This window comes from Cygnus olor, chromosome 16 (genome assembly GCF_009769625.2).
Source record: "Cygnus olor isolate bCygOlo1 chromosome 16, bCygOlo1.pri.v2, whole genome shotgun sequence".
In the NCBI taxonomy this organism is placed as follows: domain Eukaryota; kingdom Metazoa; phylum Chordata; class Aves; order Anseriformes; family Anatidae; genus Cygnus; species Cygnus olor.
The window spans coordinates 14,022,150-14,034,583 of NC_049184.1; the positions used below are offsets into that span (position 1 = coordinate 14,022,150).

The window sequence follows — 12,434 nt, forward strand, 5'->3', positions numbered from 1 at the left end:
AAATGGTAAGAAGGATTATATTAGTGTTTTTCTTCTCCCTACACAAAGTCAATTGCATTTATAATATGACTGCTCTTTTTTTTTTCTGTGCATTGTCTCTGGAGCCAACTCCAGCTGACAAAATGCACGTAGCAGATATATGTGACATAAGAAGTGGTATTAGTATATCAGATTTTTCCAGGACCCCAAATGCCTTCTAGCACATCCTTACATCTACGTGGTATAGCTTCAACCTCCAATTTCTGAAACAGTGCCGTAGCTTTCATTTGTGGATTGTCAACAATAAAATGAGATTTCAGAAAGCTTAATTCAGTGCTTCTTATCTCATTTCTGCTTCACGCCTCACTTCTTGGCCCTTCATGCACTTACTTGCTGAACAGCTCAGTACGTGTTGAATTGATGGCATAGTCCACGCTGCTGATAGCTTCCCGTATGGAGGTGGCTACAAACGTGTCGCCGCTGCGACCGACATCTGTGGCTTTCCAAAGCACATAGAGAAAATAAAAAATTCTACATTTATTTTGATATTAATTTGTTGTCCAAACTCAAAAAAATCTGCATACGAGAACAGGTACCATAGTAACTCCACTGCAGGTCAAATTCCATTTGCATTTGCAATTTAAATACCATGAAACCATGATTTTTTAATTTTTTTTTTAAACAGATATTCTGAAGAAGAAATTAACTGACTGAAAAAAGTGATTTTTCCAGGTGGCGGCTGTGGAACACGCATTCAGAATCTGTTCCTGTACAGCTGTGCAAATAAATACCAGTTTTGGTTGGTGGTTAAAGTGGAAAAAGAAAATGTACAAATCACAGCGGGTTAACCCCCCCAAAATGCATTTACATCCCACAAAAGAAACTTCTAAAATTCATGAAATTCATTTGAAAGCATTGCTTCTACATTCATTTTCCATTTGTGGAACACTTCTAATTTAATTTAAGTTCAAATTTAGTATCAGCACATCAACCACATCATTTTAAAACAAAAATGAAAGCTGTTGTTTGAATACCTTCAGAAGTAAACAAAAATTCTTGAAAGATGACTACAGAATGCATTTTTTTGAGCCAGGGCCATTTTCACAGCAAAGCAAATCAGTTCTCATTTGACTACTGGTATATGCAATGGGCAGCTGGAAAATGAGGTAGGAATCAAGAATAAATCACAGAAATTATCTTTCGAATAATTTCAAGCAACAAAGAAATTTCAGATTATCTCGGTTCCTTGCATACCGACCCTGTATAGAAAATGCTATTAAATTCACCTAATAAGCTCCTCAGTATTCATGATGGTCACTCCTGTGTGCTTGAGAAAAGGTCTCCACTTAAATTTTTAACCTTATTGCCGGCCTTTTATTTTTTCTTCCTTATCAGTTCTTCCTCACCCTCTAAGAAGCACAATGGCCGCACTTGACCTCTGCTTTGACTAGCGGAGGAGTGCTGCTCTTCTTTATTCATTACAGTTTCCCTAATGCACAGAGCAGTTGCTTGAAAACCCGAGACTTATTTCCCATCCCTAAGGGACGCAGGGAATGTTTCAACCCCCGTATTTGCAGTGACAGTGTTGTTCTCACTCCCCATCCCCTGGTGTGCGAGGTTACGGTCAGACGCTGACTGGTGAGCGTGCTGGCACATTTTAATAAGTTTCTCCCCCTCAGCAGAGGCAGGAACTCCAGGCACGCTGACAGCTCACTGCAGCATGAGACAAAGCCGGTGGTTTAGGACAACACCTTGTGCTCTGCGTTGAGCAACTGCAGCTCAGCTGAGGCAGCAGCGAGGAGGTGCACGGCTTCGAGCACGCCTGTGGGTGACCTGCGTGCAAAGAAGCTAAGGAAATAAGAGTGTTTTCCCTTCAAATTGCAGCCATGATGATGCCATAGCCCCTGCTTGCACGAGAGCAAGAGGAGGCTCCAAAGGACCACCAGGAGGAGATACACTACCGGTGATGGTGAGCTGCATGGCGCTGGAGGTGAAGCCGAAGGGGTTTCTCGCTATGCACTCGTATCTGCCCTGGTCAGCCACACCGAGGTCTTGAATGGAAAGGGTCCCGTCGTGGCTGATGTGGAACTTGCCGCTCTCGGTGATCTGAATCCCTTCCTGTTGCACCGTCAAAAGACAGAAAAGGTGTCAGTGGGTGGAAAGCTTCCATCAGCCCAACCTTCAGCAACCCCACAGATGGCTGCGATGAGCTAACGCGGCCACCAGATGTTAGCATTGCTCTTCCAGAGGAACCAGAAAGCCATCCAAGGGCAGCTGCTCCTGCCTGGAGCCGCAGCAAAGACCTCCTTGCTCAGCTCCCTCACCCCAGTCTGCCCCCAGGCGCTCGCTGCAGGGCGCGCACACAGCACAGTTTCCCTGCACTTCATACAGACAGCCTGGCACAGAAGTTCTGTGACACGTAACTAAGTCTAAATGTCTGCAGTTTGGGGGCAACCTGAAACTGATGGATTTTTGCTGGCTTTCAACTGCAGATGCCAATTTTTGCTGGCTCTGTGCAGCATCAGTGATCAAAGCGCTGCAGAAGGCAGCACGCTCAGCCCCACCTCTCAACCTGCCTGGTGGCATAAGTGGCTCCAGCTTTACTTCTTTATTCTCTTATTTCTTAATACCTTTCTGCTGCCCTGGCCCAATCTAAAACTTACTGTGCTGCCCTCCCAGACTCTTTCCTTCTGTTCCACTGTTGGCTGGAGCCCAAGGCAAGCTGCAGGTCACCTCCCACCAGACCTCTGCAGGGTAAATGAGGCTCAAGCATTTTCCCCTGTGATTTGTTCCATGCCTGACTGTGCTCACAGCCAGGGCAGGTCCCACTGGAGGTCACAGGTGTGATATGGCACAGCAGGAAAAAGTCTGAAGAGCTCCATCTAATGAATTCTTCAAAAGAGCAGCCAGACTGCAGCATGATTGTGAGGGATCATGGCTTTGCCCCACCAAAGCAGGAGCCAGCCAGCATCATCCAGTTCCACCAGTGGGAATCCCGGAAATAAGGACAAACTACTTAGGAAAAAATCAGTTTTCAGTTATTTCCAGGAATAGTCAATCAAGCATTTCTAACATCCTGGAAGGTCACTGGCTTCAAGTTACTTGTTTGGAAGGAAGAGCAAGAGAAAGCAGGCATGTGCACTGCGAGGCTTCAAGCCTGAGAAACCATTTCAGACCATTTAACAGCACAAATCAGTGGAAGTGTTGGTCCTTACAGCGAATGCGGTTTCTTCCCTGTGCATTGCAGATACTGATTTAACTAGTTCAGCTGGGAGAGTTTAACGAGAGAGCTGCTGAGCCTTCCTCAGCCACGTTGAGTGGTGTCGCCTCTTACTTTGACCCAGGTTATGGTGGGCCGCGGATCCCCTTGGGCAGCGCAGGTGATCGCGACGTCCTGGCCAGTCTCTGCCACCACGTCTTGGGGGGGATGAAGGAACACGGGGATCACTGTGGAACACAGGAAAAAAAAAGTTACAAGCACAATAAACACAAAGAAAAACAAGTCTGTGTGCAAAACGTGTCACTGTTGAGAGCACAGAGTTGCTGGGCTCCTTTTGCTGTTGCAAGGGCTCTTCGAAGAGCGTCAGAAGATGCACATTCTCTGTCCCTACACCAAGTCCTCCATCATTTACATCCATTACTTTCTACTCCCGTGTGTCTTTGTTTGGTGCAATTATATTGGAACGTATTAGGCTCTCTGTCATTTAAAACCTTTTATTATTAAAGGACTTTCTAGGAAAGATGCTCTAGCTGAAATGCTGATTGTGGATTGATTCAGGGATTATTGGATGAGGTTGTCTGGGAAGTGTTAGGCCAGATTAAGGAATTACATTGATCTTGCTGGTCTTAAAATATTCTGTGAATTCTTTCTTTGAAGCATTACTAATTTCATGCTTCTAGTTTCCTTCCATCCAGTCTACCATTACCAAAATTCTGTCATGCTTGTGAAAGAGCAAGGGCATTTGCTTGTTTCGAAAGATTATTTATATGGGAATAAAAAACAAAATGAAAACACGAGGGCATTCCTGTGTGACTTTTGTTTTTACAAAGGCTTGATTTTAGAATACCTAAATTTAGGGTTGAACCTATGGCCTTATAGCTAATGTTTAAGATAAATGTATCTGGAGCCAGAGTTAAATCTTGCTGAGGAGTAATCAGTTTTTTGTTGTTGTTTTGTTTTGCAGAATACTTAATTAAAAAAAAAAAAAAGGAATGTCACAATTTATTCTGTAGGAAAGCAAAATTAAAAAAAAAAAAAGAATTACTAGGAATTTAATTAATACAATTTTTGTAAATTCTCCAACAAAAGTCTTGTTTCCTTTTCTTTACCAAAAAACGTTTTCTTAGTAAAAACTCCCAAACACATTAAAGGTCTCCCTTTTTCACCCAAACTGGTCCGATAACAGAGCTCATCTGATGGGCGTTAAAGGTCACCTCTGCTCACAGAACCCTGCCTTAGTTTTTATGCAACCGATACAATCCCTTCTCCCATTCACTGGCCACCCCAGATGATTTCATTCCCACGATTATACTCTTTCTAGACAACTAGACAAACTTTCAAGTAAGGAAAAGCGAAGCAGCTTCTTCCAATTTGCAAATCTTGGCACTAGGGAAACCTCTTTAAAGTTTCCCACCAACAGATTGAGCTCTCATGGCTAGACGTCCGCTCCCTGGCAAAAGCAAACTCCCATCCCACAAGCATCAGGGCAAATCCCTGCCTTGTCAGAAACTGTTATTTACCAAAACATTAACTTAACGAGTTAAGGTTTGCCAGCCCTTATTTCTCACAACCTCCAGCTCCCGGCAGCTTACCTCTGGGGGTCACGGAGAGCTGCACGGGGAGGGTCCTCACCCCGATGGCACTGATGGCATGGCACTCGTACTGGCCTTCGTCGTGCAGCGCGACCCTCATCACCCGCAGGGTTCCCGTGGAGAGGATGCTGTGCCTCCGGTCATTTGGCAACGGCCCACCTGATGGAACAAGCAGAGAAATTTGTTAATCGGCAGTGATGGGGAGAGAAATCTCACAGCAGGTATCTGCGTGAGAGGTAAAAATTTCATTTCCTCCCCGAGATGACATCAGGCACCCTGAAATACCAGCCTCAGCGTGCTGAGTGAGGAGTGGGCAGACGTTGCTCTTCCCACACCCAGGAAGATGACTGAGTTGTCTTGTCCAGGCAATAGAAAGGAGATGGTGCTTTCTTTCCTCAAGCTTTTTCTTAGTGAAAACTGCAGATTTACTGACACCTGATGGATAGCAAATCCGCGTTCAAATCTCCAAACTGTCTTTTTAATCAAATACATGGGAATATTTAACGTTGTCTTTAATTCAGTATTTTGATTTTCTTCAGTTTGGAAACTACATCATTAATATTTTCTCTATTTAAGGTGGAAAGTTTAAAATGAAAATGTTTTATTAACCCTCCCTCAAACTTCTCTATCTAGTTACTTTTTCTTTAATATTCTGCTTTCTTCCAAATAAGAGCTCTGTGGGAGCTGTGCTCTTGTACTTCTCCTCCTACTGTCCTGGTCTTAGCATATCTTCTGTAAAAGCACTTCAAAGCTTGGTTAATTTTTGCCTTGCTGAGTGACCTAGCAAATACAGCTACAAAAATCACCTTAACTTTACTTCTTGTCACCGTGATCTTTTACATCTCTAAGAGAGATCACGGCAGTGAAGGAAATCAGGTTAAAGGAGATGGAGAACACGGTGGAGGGGAATTTCAGCTGGTCCTTAACTCCGCGTCAGGGCTATTGCTGTGGAAGCTGGAATACAATAGGCATGAATTCTCCGCAGCACTAAACCATTAATCATAGCTTGTGAAGCATAAGGAAAAGTTGGAGGGCCTCTGGGCCAAGCGTTATTGGCTTCTGTCCCAGAGCATGTTAGATGGGATCAGTTCAGCGCAGCCAGCGCTAACAATCATTTGAGATTTTAAAAGTTCCCCACCACCTGTTGGCCCAAAGAGTTTTTTCCTGAGCTAAAAGAAACCTCAGCAGTGTGTCAGCAGTAAACCAGTGCCTTCCTGCTCCTCAGGAGGAGCAGATCAGAGACTGACAGAGCTGGCACACGGTGATATCTACCAGCCTGAAGTTTCCAGACCTCACCTTTTCAAAGGCGGTAGGAGGTCCCAGGAGGAGGAAGCTCAAGGCTTTCCACGGGTTTCCATGGGTGACCTTATAGCTTAGCTCTTCTCACCCACATCCTATGGATGGTGGCATGGAAGAGAGAGAAAACCCAAGCCAAGTGAGGCAGTACCTGCCCTTGTCCAGGCAATCACGGGTGGAGGGTGACCCTCAGCTGAGCAGAGGAAATCCACACTTTGTCCCTCGGTTACTGTCTGATCGGTGGGGACAAGGAGAAACCTGGGAGAATCTGGAGAGGAAAGCAACGGCTGAGTAGCAGGCAAGAACTCAGGCAGCAAGCTCAGATTAATTCTCAGCTCATGGGAGTGAAAAAATTAACGAGTCACAACGCACAGGGATTAAATGCACACACCTGGACCGAGCACTTTATTCCCAAAACAGCATCAGCCTGGGGCTCCTCACCTTGCACTATGATTCTTGCTGTCGCCTGGATGGACCCCTCGGTGTTGCTGGCGTTGCAATTGTACTGCCCCTGGTCGGAGAAGGTGACGTTCTGAATGAAGAGTCCTCCAGAGCTGGTGATGGCGAAACGGGGATCCTGCGGTAAAGGAGAGCCTGTGCCAAGTGTCCAGCTGACGCGAGGGTGGGGGTGCCCAGAGACCCCGCACTCCAAGGTGACGCTTTCCCCAACCAGCACTTCAGTGTTCTGCGGCTGGATCACAAAAGTGGGCTTGGCTGGAAGGAAATGAGTGCTTCAGAAACCAGGAGCCCTGCTGCCTGCTCAGTTGCAGACGGAAATTGCTTGAACCCTTCATGCAGCCCAGCTAGTGCCCTGTTCTCTGCCACTTCCCCACTCCTGTGTCCCCTCCCCACTTGATACCCCCGTGCTGCAGAATTCTTCCCAGCCCCCCAACTCCCTCCCTAACCCCAAATCACCCCCAGTCTCTACCCCCCCAGTTTCTGACTCCCATGAAGGAGCCACCCCACAGCTCAGCCCGTGCCGTGCCATTACTCTCCTCCCCTCTGACTCTGCTCAGCTCCCCTTCCAGCCCTCCCCATGCTTCTGAGATGGGCCAGTAGGGAATAAACAAGGCTCAATTACATGGGGTGCCAAAATAGCGCAGAACAACTTCTTGTGTCTTGACCTCTCCGGCGATGTTCTTGGCCATGCACTGGTAGACGCCTTTGTCTGACTCCTTGGTGTTCTGGATCATCAGGGTACCGTCCTGCAGCAGGTTCAGGCGGTTGTCATCTTTCATGTCGATCTCGTTACTGAAAAACAGCCATGAACAGGAAAAGTTGGAAGGGGGAGAAGCCCAAGGGGTCCTCCCACGAGCTGCCAGCGGGGCAGGGGGGCTTTGCACGCACTGCAGTAAATTGGTGTTCCTTGGCACTGCTCTGAGGCCTCATGAAGTTTATAGCAAGAGTTATGATTTAGAGCACTGAACTTCAGCTCCAGCTCTGATTCACTCCCCGGGCGAGCTACTTTCTCCCTCACCATGGATTACATGCGACGTTTACGGCCCATCAGGAGAGCATACTGTTCCTGAGCAATAGCATCGCTGCTATTGTCAGCCATCGAGGCCTGCAAAGCTTGTTCTCATTATTTGCTAAATGCAAATATACTAATGAATGCATATTGTTATTGTGTGCAGCCATTTCTATTCGAGTGGGCTCAAGGGCCTCAGGAGGGGGTAAAAACCTCCAAGTAAGTCTCAACGGGACCCAACCATGGCTCGGACTCCCATCCGAGACCTAAAAGCTATGAAGCATCTTCCCTCTTTCTGCAGTGACCTGTGACTCCTGGAGCCCAACCCGTGGCAGAAGGTCCCACCACGGCATCCCATTTGTCCCAGAGTGAAGGAATCTTGGATGGCTGCGGATGATTGAAAAGGGAGAGGGGACCTCTCTCCCCCCCAGGACAAAAGCTGAATCCACTACACAAACTAATATGCTTGCTGGACATTTATTTAATTCCCCCGATGCCTCCTCACTGCAGTCATATCTTGTTTGAGGAACATTTATTATCATTACCCCTCTTACAATGCTATCTTTGGGAGCCTGCCAGCATTTCCCTAACAAGACCTTCCTTCCAGGGGACTTCACTCAGCCATAAACTTTTGCTCCGTGCTGAAACTTTGCCTGGTGGGGAGTTAGCTGAAGAAGCATACATTGATCATTTTTATTAATAACCAGGCCCTATTCAGACTCCCACAGACAAGAAGCTCGTAAAGCAGCTAAGTAACTTCACTTCCTCAGTGGGTAACTGCTTGAGCACAGAATATTTTATTGTGTAGCATTTCCCAGAAATGCTTTGGCATCTAGCAAAGCCATATATTTTTTCAGCGTTGCTGCATATAGCATTAATCTGCACACTGCTTTGCAAAGTCTGTCTTTCGGAGGAGCACAGTAATTTTCACTCTGATAGAAAAGCGTTCTCCCAGCACACTAGGCCTTCAATGAGAAAAAACAAGCATCATGGCTTAGAGCAACACAAAATACCTTTCTCCTTTTTATTTTTTTTAATTTCAGTCTGCAGAGTGTGTTTATGGGAAAGTTATAAACTCTTGGAATCCACTACAATCCACATGAAACGTTTTAAATACAGATGATAACTTGGATTACACGGTCATCAGAGAATGCTGTTAAAAGGAAGGTAAATACAACCCATGGAATATTCATTTCTAGTTTTTAACATTGCATGAAACAGCTTTTGTAATTGCAGGCTGAAGAACTCAGCGCTTGGTAGAAACCTTTGCTATCCCGGGGCTCATTGTGTGCGACTTACTTGTTGTGGAGCCAAATGATCGCAGGCTTTGGGTTGCCTTCTGCCCTGCACGTGAAATAAACCGTGTTTCCCAGGAGGACGTCGACATCGTGGGGCTCTGAGGTTATGCGAGGCCTCTCTGCAAGAGACCATTTTAACACACCACAGTTGAGAGTAGCACAAAACCAGTCCAAACAGATGGGGGAAAACACCCATCCTGCAGCCCCTGGGCACAAGGCATCAGCAGAGCCCCAGGCACACGGGCATCTAACACAGAACCAGTCCAAGACTTTTCATCAAGAGCAGCAAAACTAAAGATGCCAGGGAAAAGAAGAGCATCATTTATTCAAGCCCTGGAGGACCGCAGTGGCCATTCTTATTATCAACAGCTGCTAGGAAAGATCAGCACCCTGCACAGCCCAAGGCAGCACTGGGAGTAAAAGAGACCTGCCTGCATGCTGGATCACTACAGCTGCCCCAAAAGTTGATCCCTGGCTCTCCCCAAATAAACCTGTAAGTCAGCAGCACCCTCACGTGGGTCGTTTTTCTGCCCTTGGCACCCTGCTGCTCTTAGCAACCGCCTGCTCCATCCAAAGAGCACCAGCTCTCTGCAAATCACACCGCTTCTCTTTTGACAGGGTTTCATTCATTATGTCCCTAATTCATCAGCCCAGCCCTATTCAGCTGAGCCTTTCACTACGTGCTTCATTTTGAGATGCACTCAAGCACTCAGCGAGCCAAACGAGCTGAAAGGATGTGCTAAAATAGGAAGGAATTTGTGCCCGTGGTCTGACACGCTTCATCGTGTTTCAGCAGAATGCTTTCTCATCTAACAATCTCTACACTCACCAGTAAAACCAGATGGATTATTCAAAAAAATTAGGTGAGAACCTGCTAACTTTTCCAGTGTAAGGCCGGTGCTCTTATTCCTTAGCCTGCAAGCCCACGAGCTGGTAGCCAACCTCCAGGATTCCAGGGTGAGACCAAAACCACCACAAGCCACGATACAAAATGCTGACCTGGTGCAAATCCGCGCTGCTGGCTCACATCTGCTCAGAAGCAGTGGGTTAACTCCATGCCAGCAGGCTCCACACTGACTCAGATATCAGCTGCCTGCATCATGAGGGCTTTATGCTGAATTATGCATCGTTTGTCTTCCCCAGCTGGCACAACACCAGCATAAAAGCCTAATGCCAGCAAAATCTTCCCACCAGGTGCCCTGGCTAATTTGACAGACATCCCACTGTGCGCCCATGCCTGAACCGGGACAAATTTCCATCCGTGGCTGTACCACGGCACCGGGTGCACGGCAGGGACAGCTCATGGTGCAGCACAGCATTGCAACGGGTCCCAGCCCGTGTTCCAGCTGCTGCCTTTGGGCCCTTTTTGTTCCTTCCACCCCTTCGAGGTTACGGGCCCCGTTTGTGCCAATTCAACCCTTTGCACAGCTGCGCCCTAAACGAAGCTGCAACGTGGTCAAAGCGAAAAAAATTATATAAAATTGTAGGAGAAAAGTGGAATTCAGGAGAATTCAATTTCTTCAAGCCCCAGCTGATGTCACATCTGGCTCCCAGCAGGACCACGAAAACAGCTGGACTGGCACCTACTGGGGGGCTGCTGGTGTCTGGCGAGGGGGAACACCTCAAACCAAACCTTCTGCAGGGAAGTATCAGGGAACCACAGCTAAAGCTCTGCTGATGCTTGCAGACCAAAGTCAGCGTTCTGTCGTCCTCTCTATATGAAATGTTTAATTTTGCAATTTTTCAGAACAAAGCCTTTCATTTCAAAATGGATTAGTTCATGAAGAAATTGTCTAAATTTAAAGAATAACAGATTAACAAATGCAACACATTGCCACAGGCAAAGCATCCGGCTATTCATCCACCATGTGTTTACTTGGGTTTTCAGCTGTTTGGAGCCATTGAGACTTGCAGCATTCCCACTCCATTCAGCCTAACGCAGGACAAGTTTTCCCAATTTCTGGTTTAGCCTCTGACTCCAGCAGATCCTGTGCTGTCCCTATGCTCTCTAAAAATCAAGACAACAACTGCCAGACAAAACAGAGCAGCTTTCAACAGACACGCGACTGTTGACTTTCCCCGCATTATACTGATAACTAGCCTGACCCCAGCGAGACATTTCTGGTTTGGCAGTGACAGGAGAGAGAAAGCAGGATCCCAGGGTGGAAGAGAGGAAGGGAAAGAGACGGAAGAAGCATTTCCTAGCCCAGAGCCCAGCCCCGTGGCTGCAGGGCTCACCACAGTTGAACTCCTGAGCCGTCAAGGTGACGATGGAGCGGCCGTGCAGCTCCCGAGGAGCCTCGCAGGTGGCAGCTGTCTGAATGCTGCCCTGCTCGGCGTATTTCTTCAGCAGCTCTGCCAGCCACAGCAAGTCGCAGTCACAGAGCAAGGAGTTGGAATCCAGCCGCCTGCAAGAGCAAGGGGAAGACATTTCAGTCCCCAGCCTCCCGCCCGTGTCCCTGCCTGCTGCATCCCTCTGATTCAAGAGAGCGGAATAGCCCTGGACTGAAGGACCACTCGGCTGTTCTTCCTTGCATTTGATTATGTCCCAAATGAAAATCAGAGATACTTAATTCCCATAGCTTTTAAATTCTTAACCAAGTCAGAATGATTTTGTTGAAACACTGCTGTCTATCAGTCATTCCAGTTTTAAGTGACAATTATTCTATTAAACGAGCTACAATGAAATATTGAAATTTCTCAGAGCATGGAAATTTCAACCTTTATTAAATGTGTAGGAATGGCAGGTAGCACTGCCTCTGCTAGAGCTTTCTGTGCTCTTAGTTCAAATATCACTGCACGACATGCAGATATTCCTTCTGGCCTGCAACCGTAACGCGGTGCACCTAACTGTCCTAGTTAGCCAGGACAGCTGCCCTAGGGTAGCTAAAATCTAATTCCACAGTTTATTTGCAAGAGCACAAAGCAAAACACATGATATGGAGTGCAAGGTGTGATGCTTTCAAATGAGCGCACAGTAATTCCCTCGGCATTAGCCAGAGTACTGAAATAGCTGAAAGAACCCCTTGATTTTAGCGTGCTTGGGACCAACCTTTTTCTGTGACCAGTTGTTAGAGGTTGCAGCACTTGTGCACAACTGTAAGGACTTTAATTACTGCAACACGTGCCTGAACCGTGTCAAATGGGAGCAATGGTGACCTCCTGGTGCACCCGTGCCATTCCTTCCACTGACCTCATTACGCCATACAGTGCCATGCGCACGGATAAAGGAGGTTATGGGGAGATTAGCTTATGCCTCCTTCCCCTCTGACAGTTTTACAGTATATGGGTCTTAGCCATCTAAAAAGACACAGGAGAAAGGCCTAATGTCTTAATGGACAAACATTTGAGAAGGTGAGATTTCTCACAAGGCCATGATACAGCCCTTTATGGACACCACGCCTTTTTCGCTGACGCATGCAGGCAGAAGTTGTTCCCTGTTAATGAAATACGAAGCATTTTACCTGCTTGCAGAGATCACAGAGGGCTGTGGTGAGAAGCACATGATTTTCTCGGGGTATAAAATCATGGCAGAACCCCCAAATTCTTCAGTTTTCGCTTCCCTCCTCCCCCCTGTTGGA

The 12,434-nt window shown here is 46.9% G+C and overlaps 1 protein-coding gene across 2 annotated transcripts in view; it reads right to left on the reverse strand.

The window, feature by feature from the left end:
- LOC121078895 (peroxidasin homolog) overlaps positions 1 to 12,434 on the reverse strand; it is a 44,360-nt gene that overhangs the window by 8,116 nt on the left and 23,810 nt on the right. The window contains exons 7-15 of one of the 2 annotated variants that reach the window (XM_040575552.1): positions 11,092 to 11,261; positions 8,855 to 8,972; positions 7,169 to 7,338; positions 6,529 to 6,801; positions 6,239 to 6,355; positions 4,792 to 4,950; positions 3,314 to 3,426; positions 1,941 to 2,097; positions 370 to 472 (exon numbers count right to left, since the gene is read on the reverse strand). In XM_040575552.1, the coding sequence (XP_040431486.1) occupies positions 370 to 472; positions 1,941 to 2,097; positions 3,314 to 3,426; positions 4,792 to 4,950; positions 6,239 to 6,355; positions 6,529 to 6,801; positions 7,169 to 7,338; positions 8,855 to 8,972; positions 11,092 to 11,261 (1,380 nt within the window). Of the gene's footprint in view, positions 1 to 369; positions 479 to 1,940; positions 2,098 to 3,313; positions 3,427 to 4,791; positions 4,951 to 6,238; positions 6,356 to 6,528; positions 6,802 to 7,168; positions 7,339 to 8,854; positions 8,973 to 11,091; positions 11,262 to 12,434 lie in introns of both variants that reach the window. The other variant, XM_040575550.1, reaches the window with a different exon arrangement.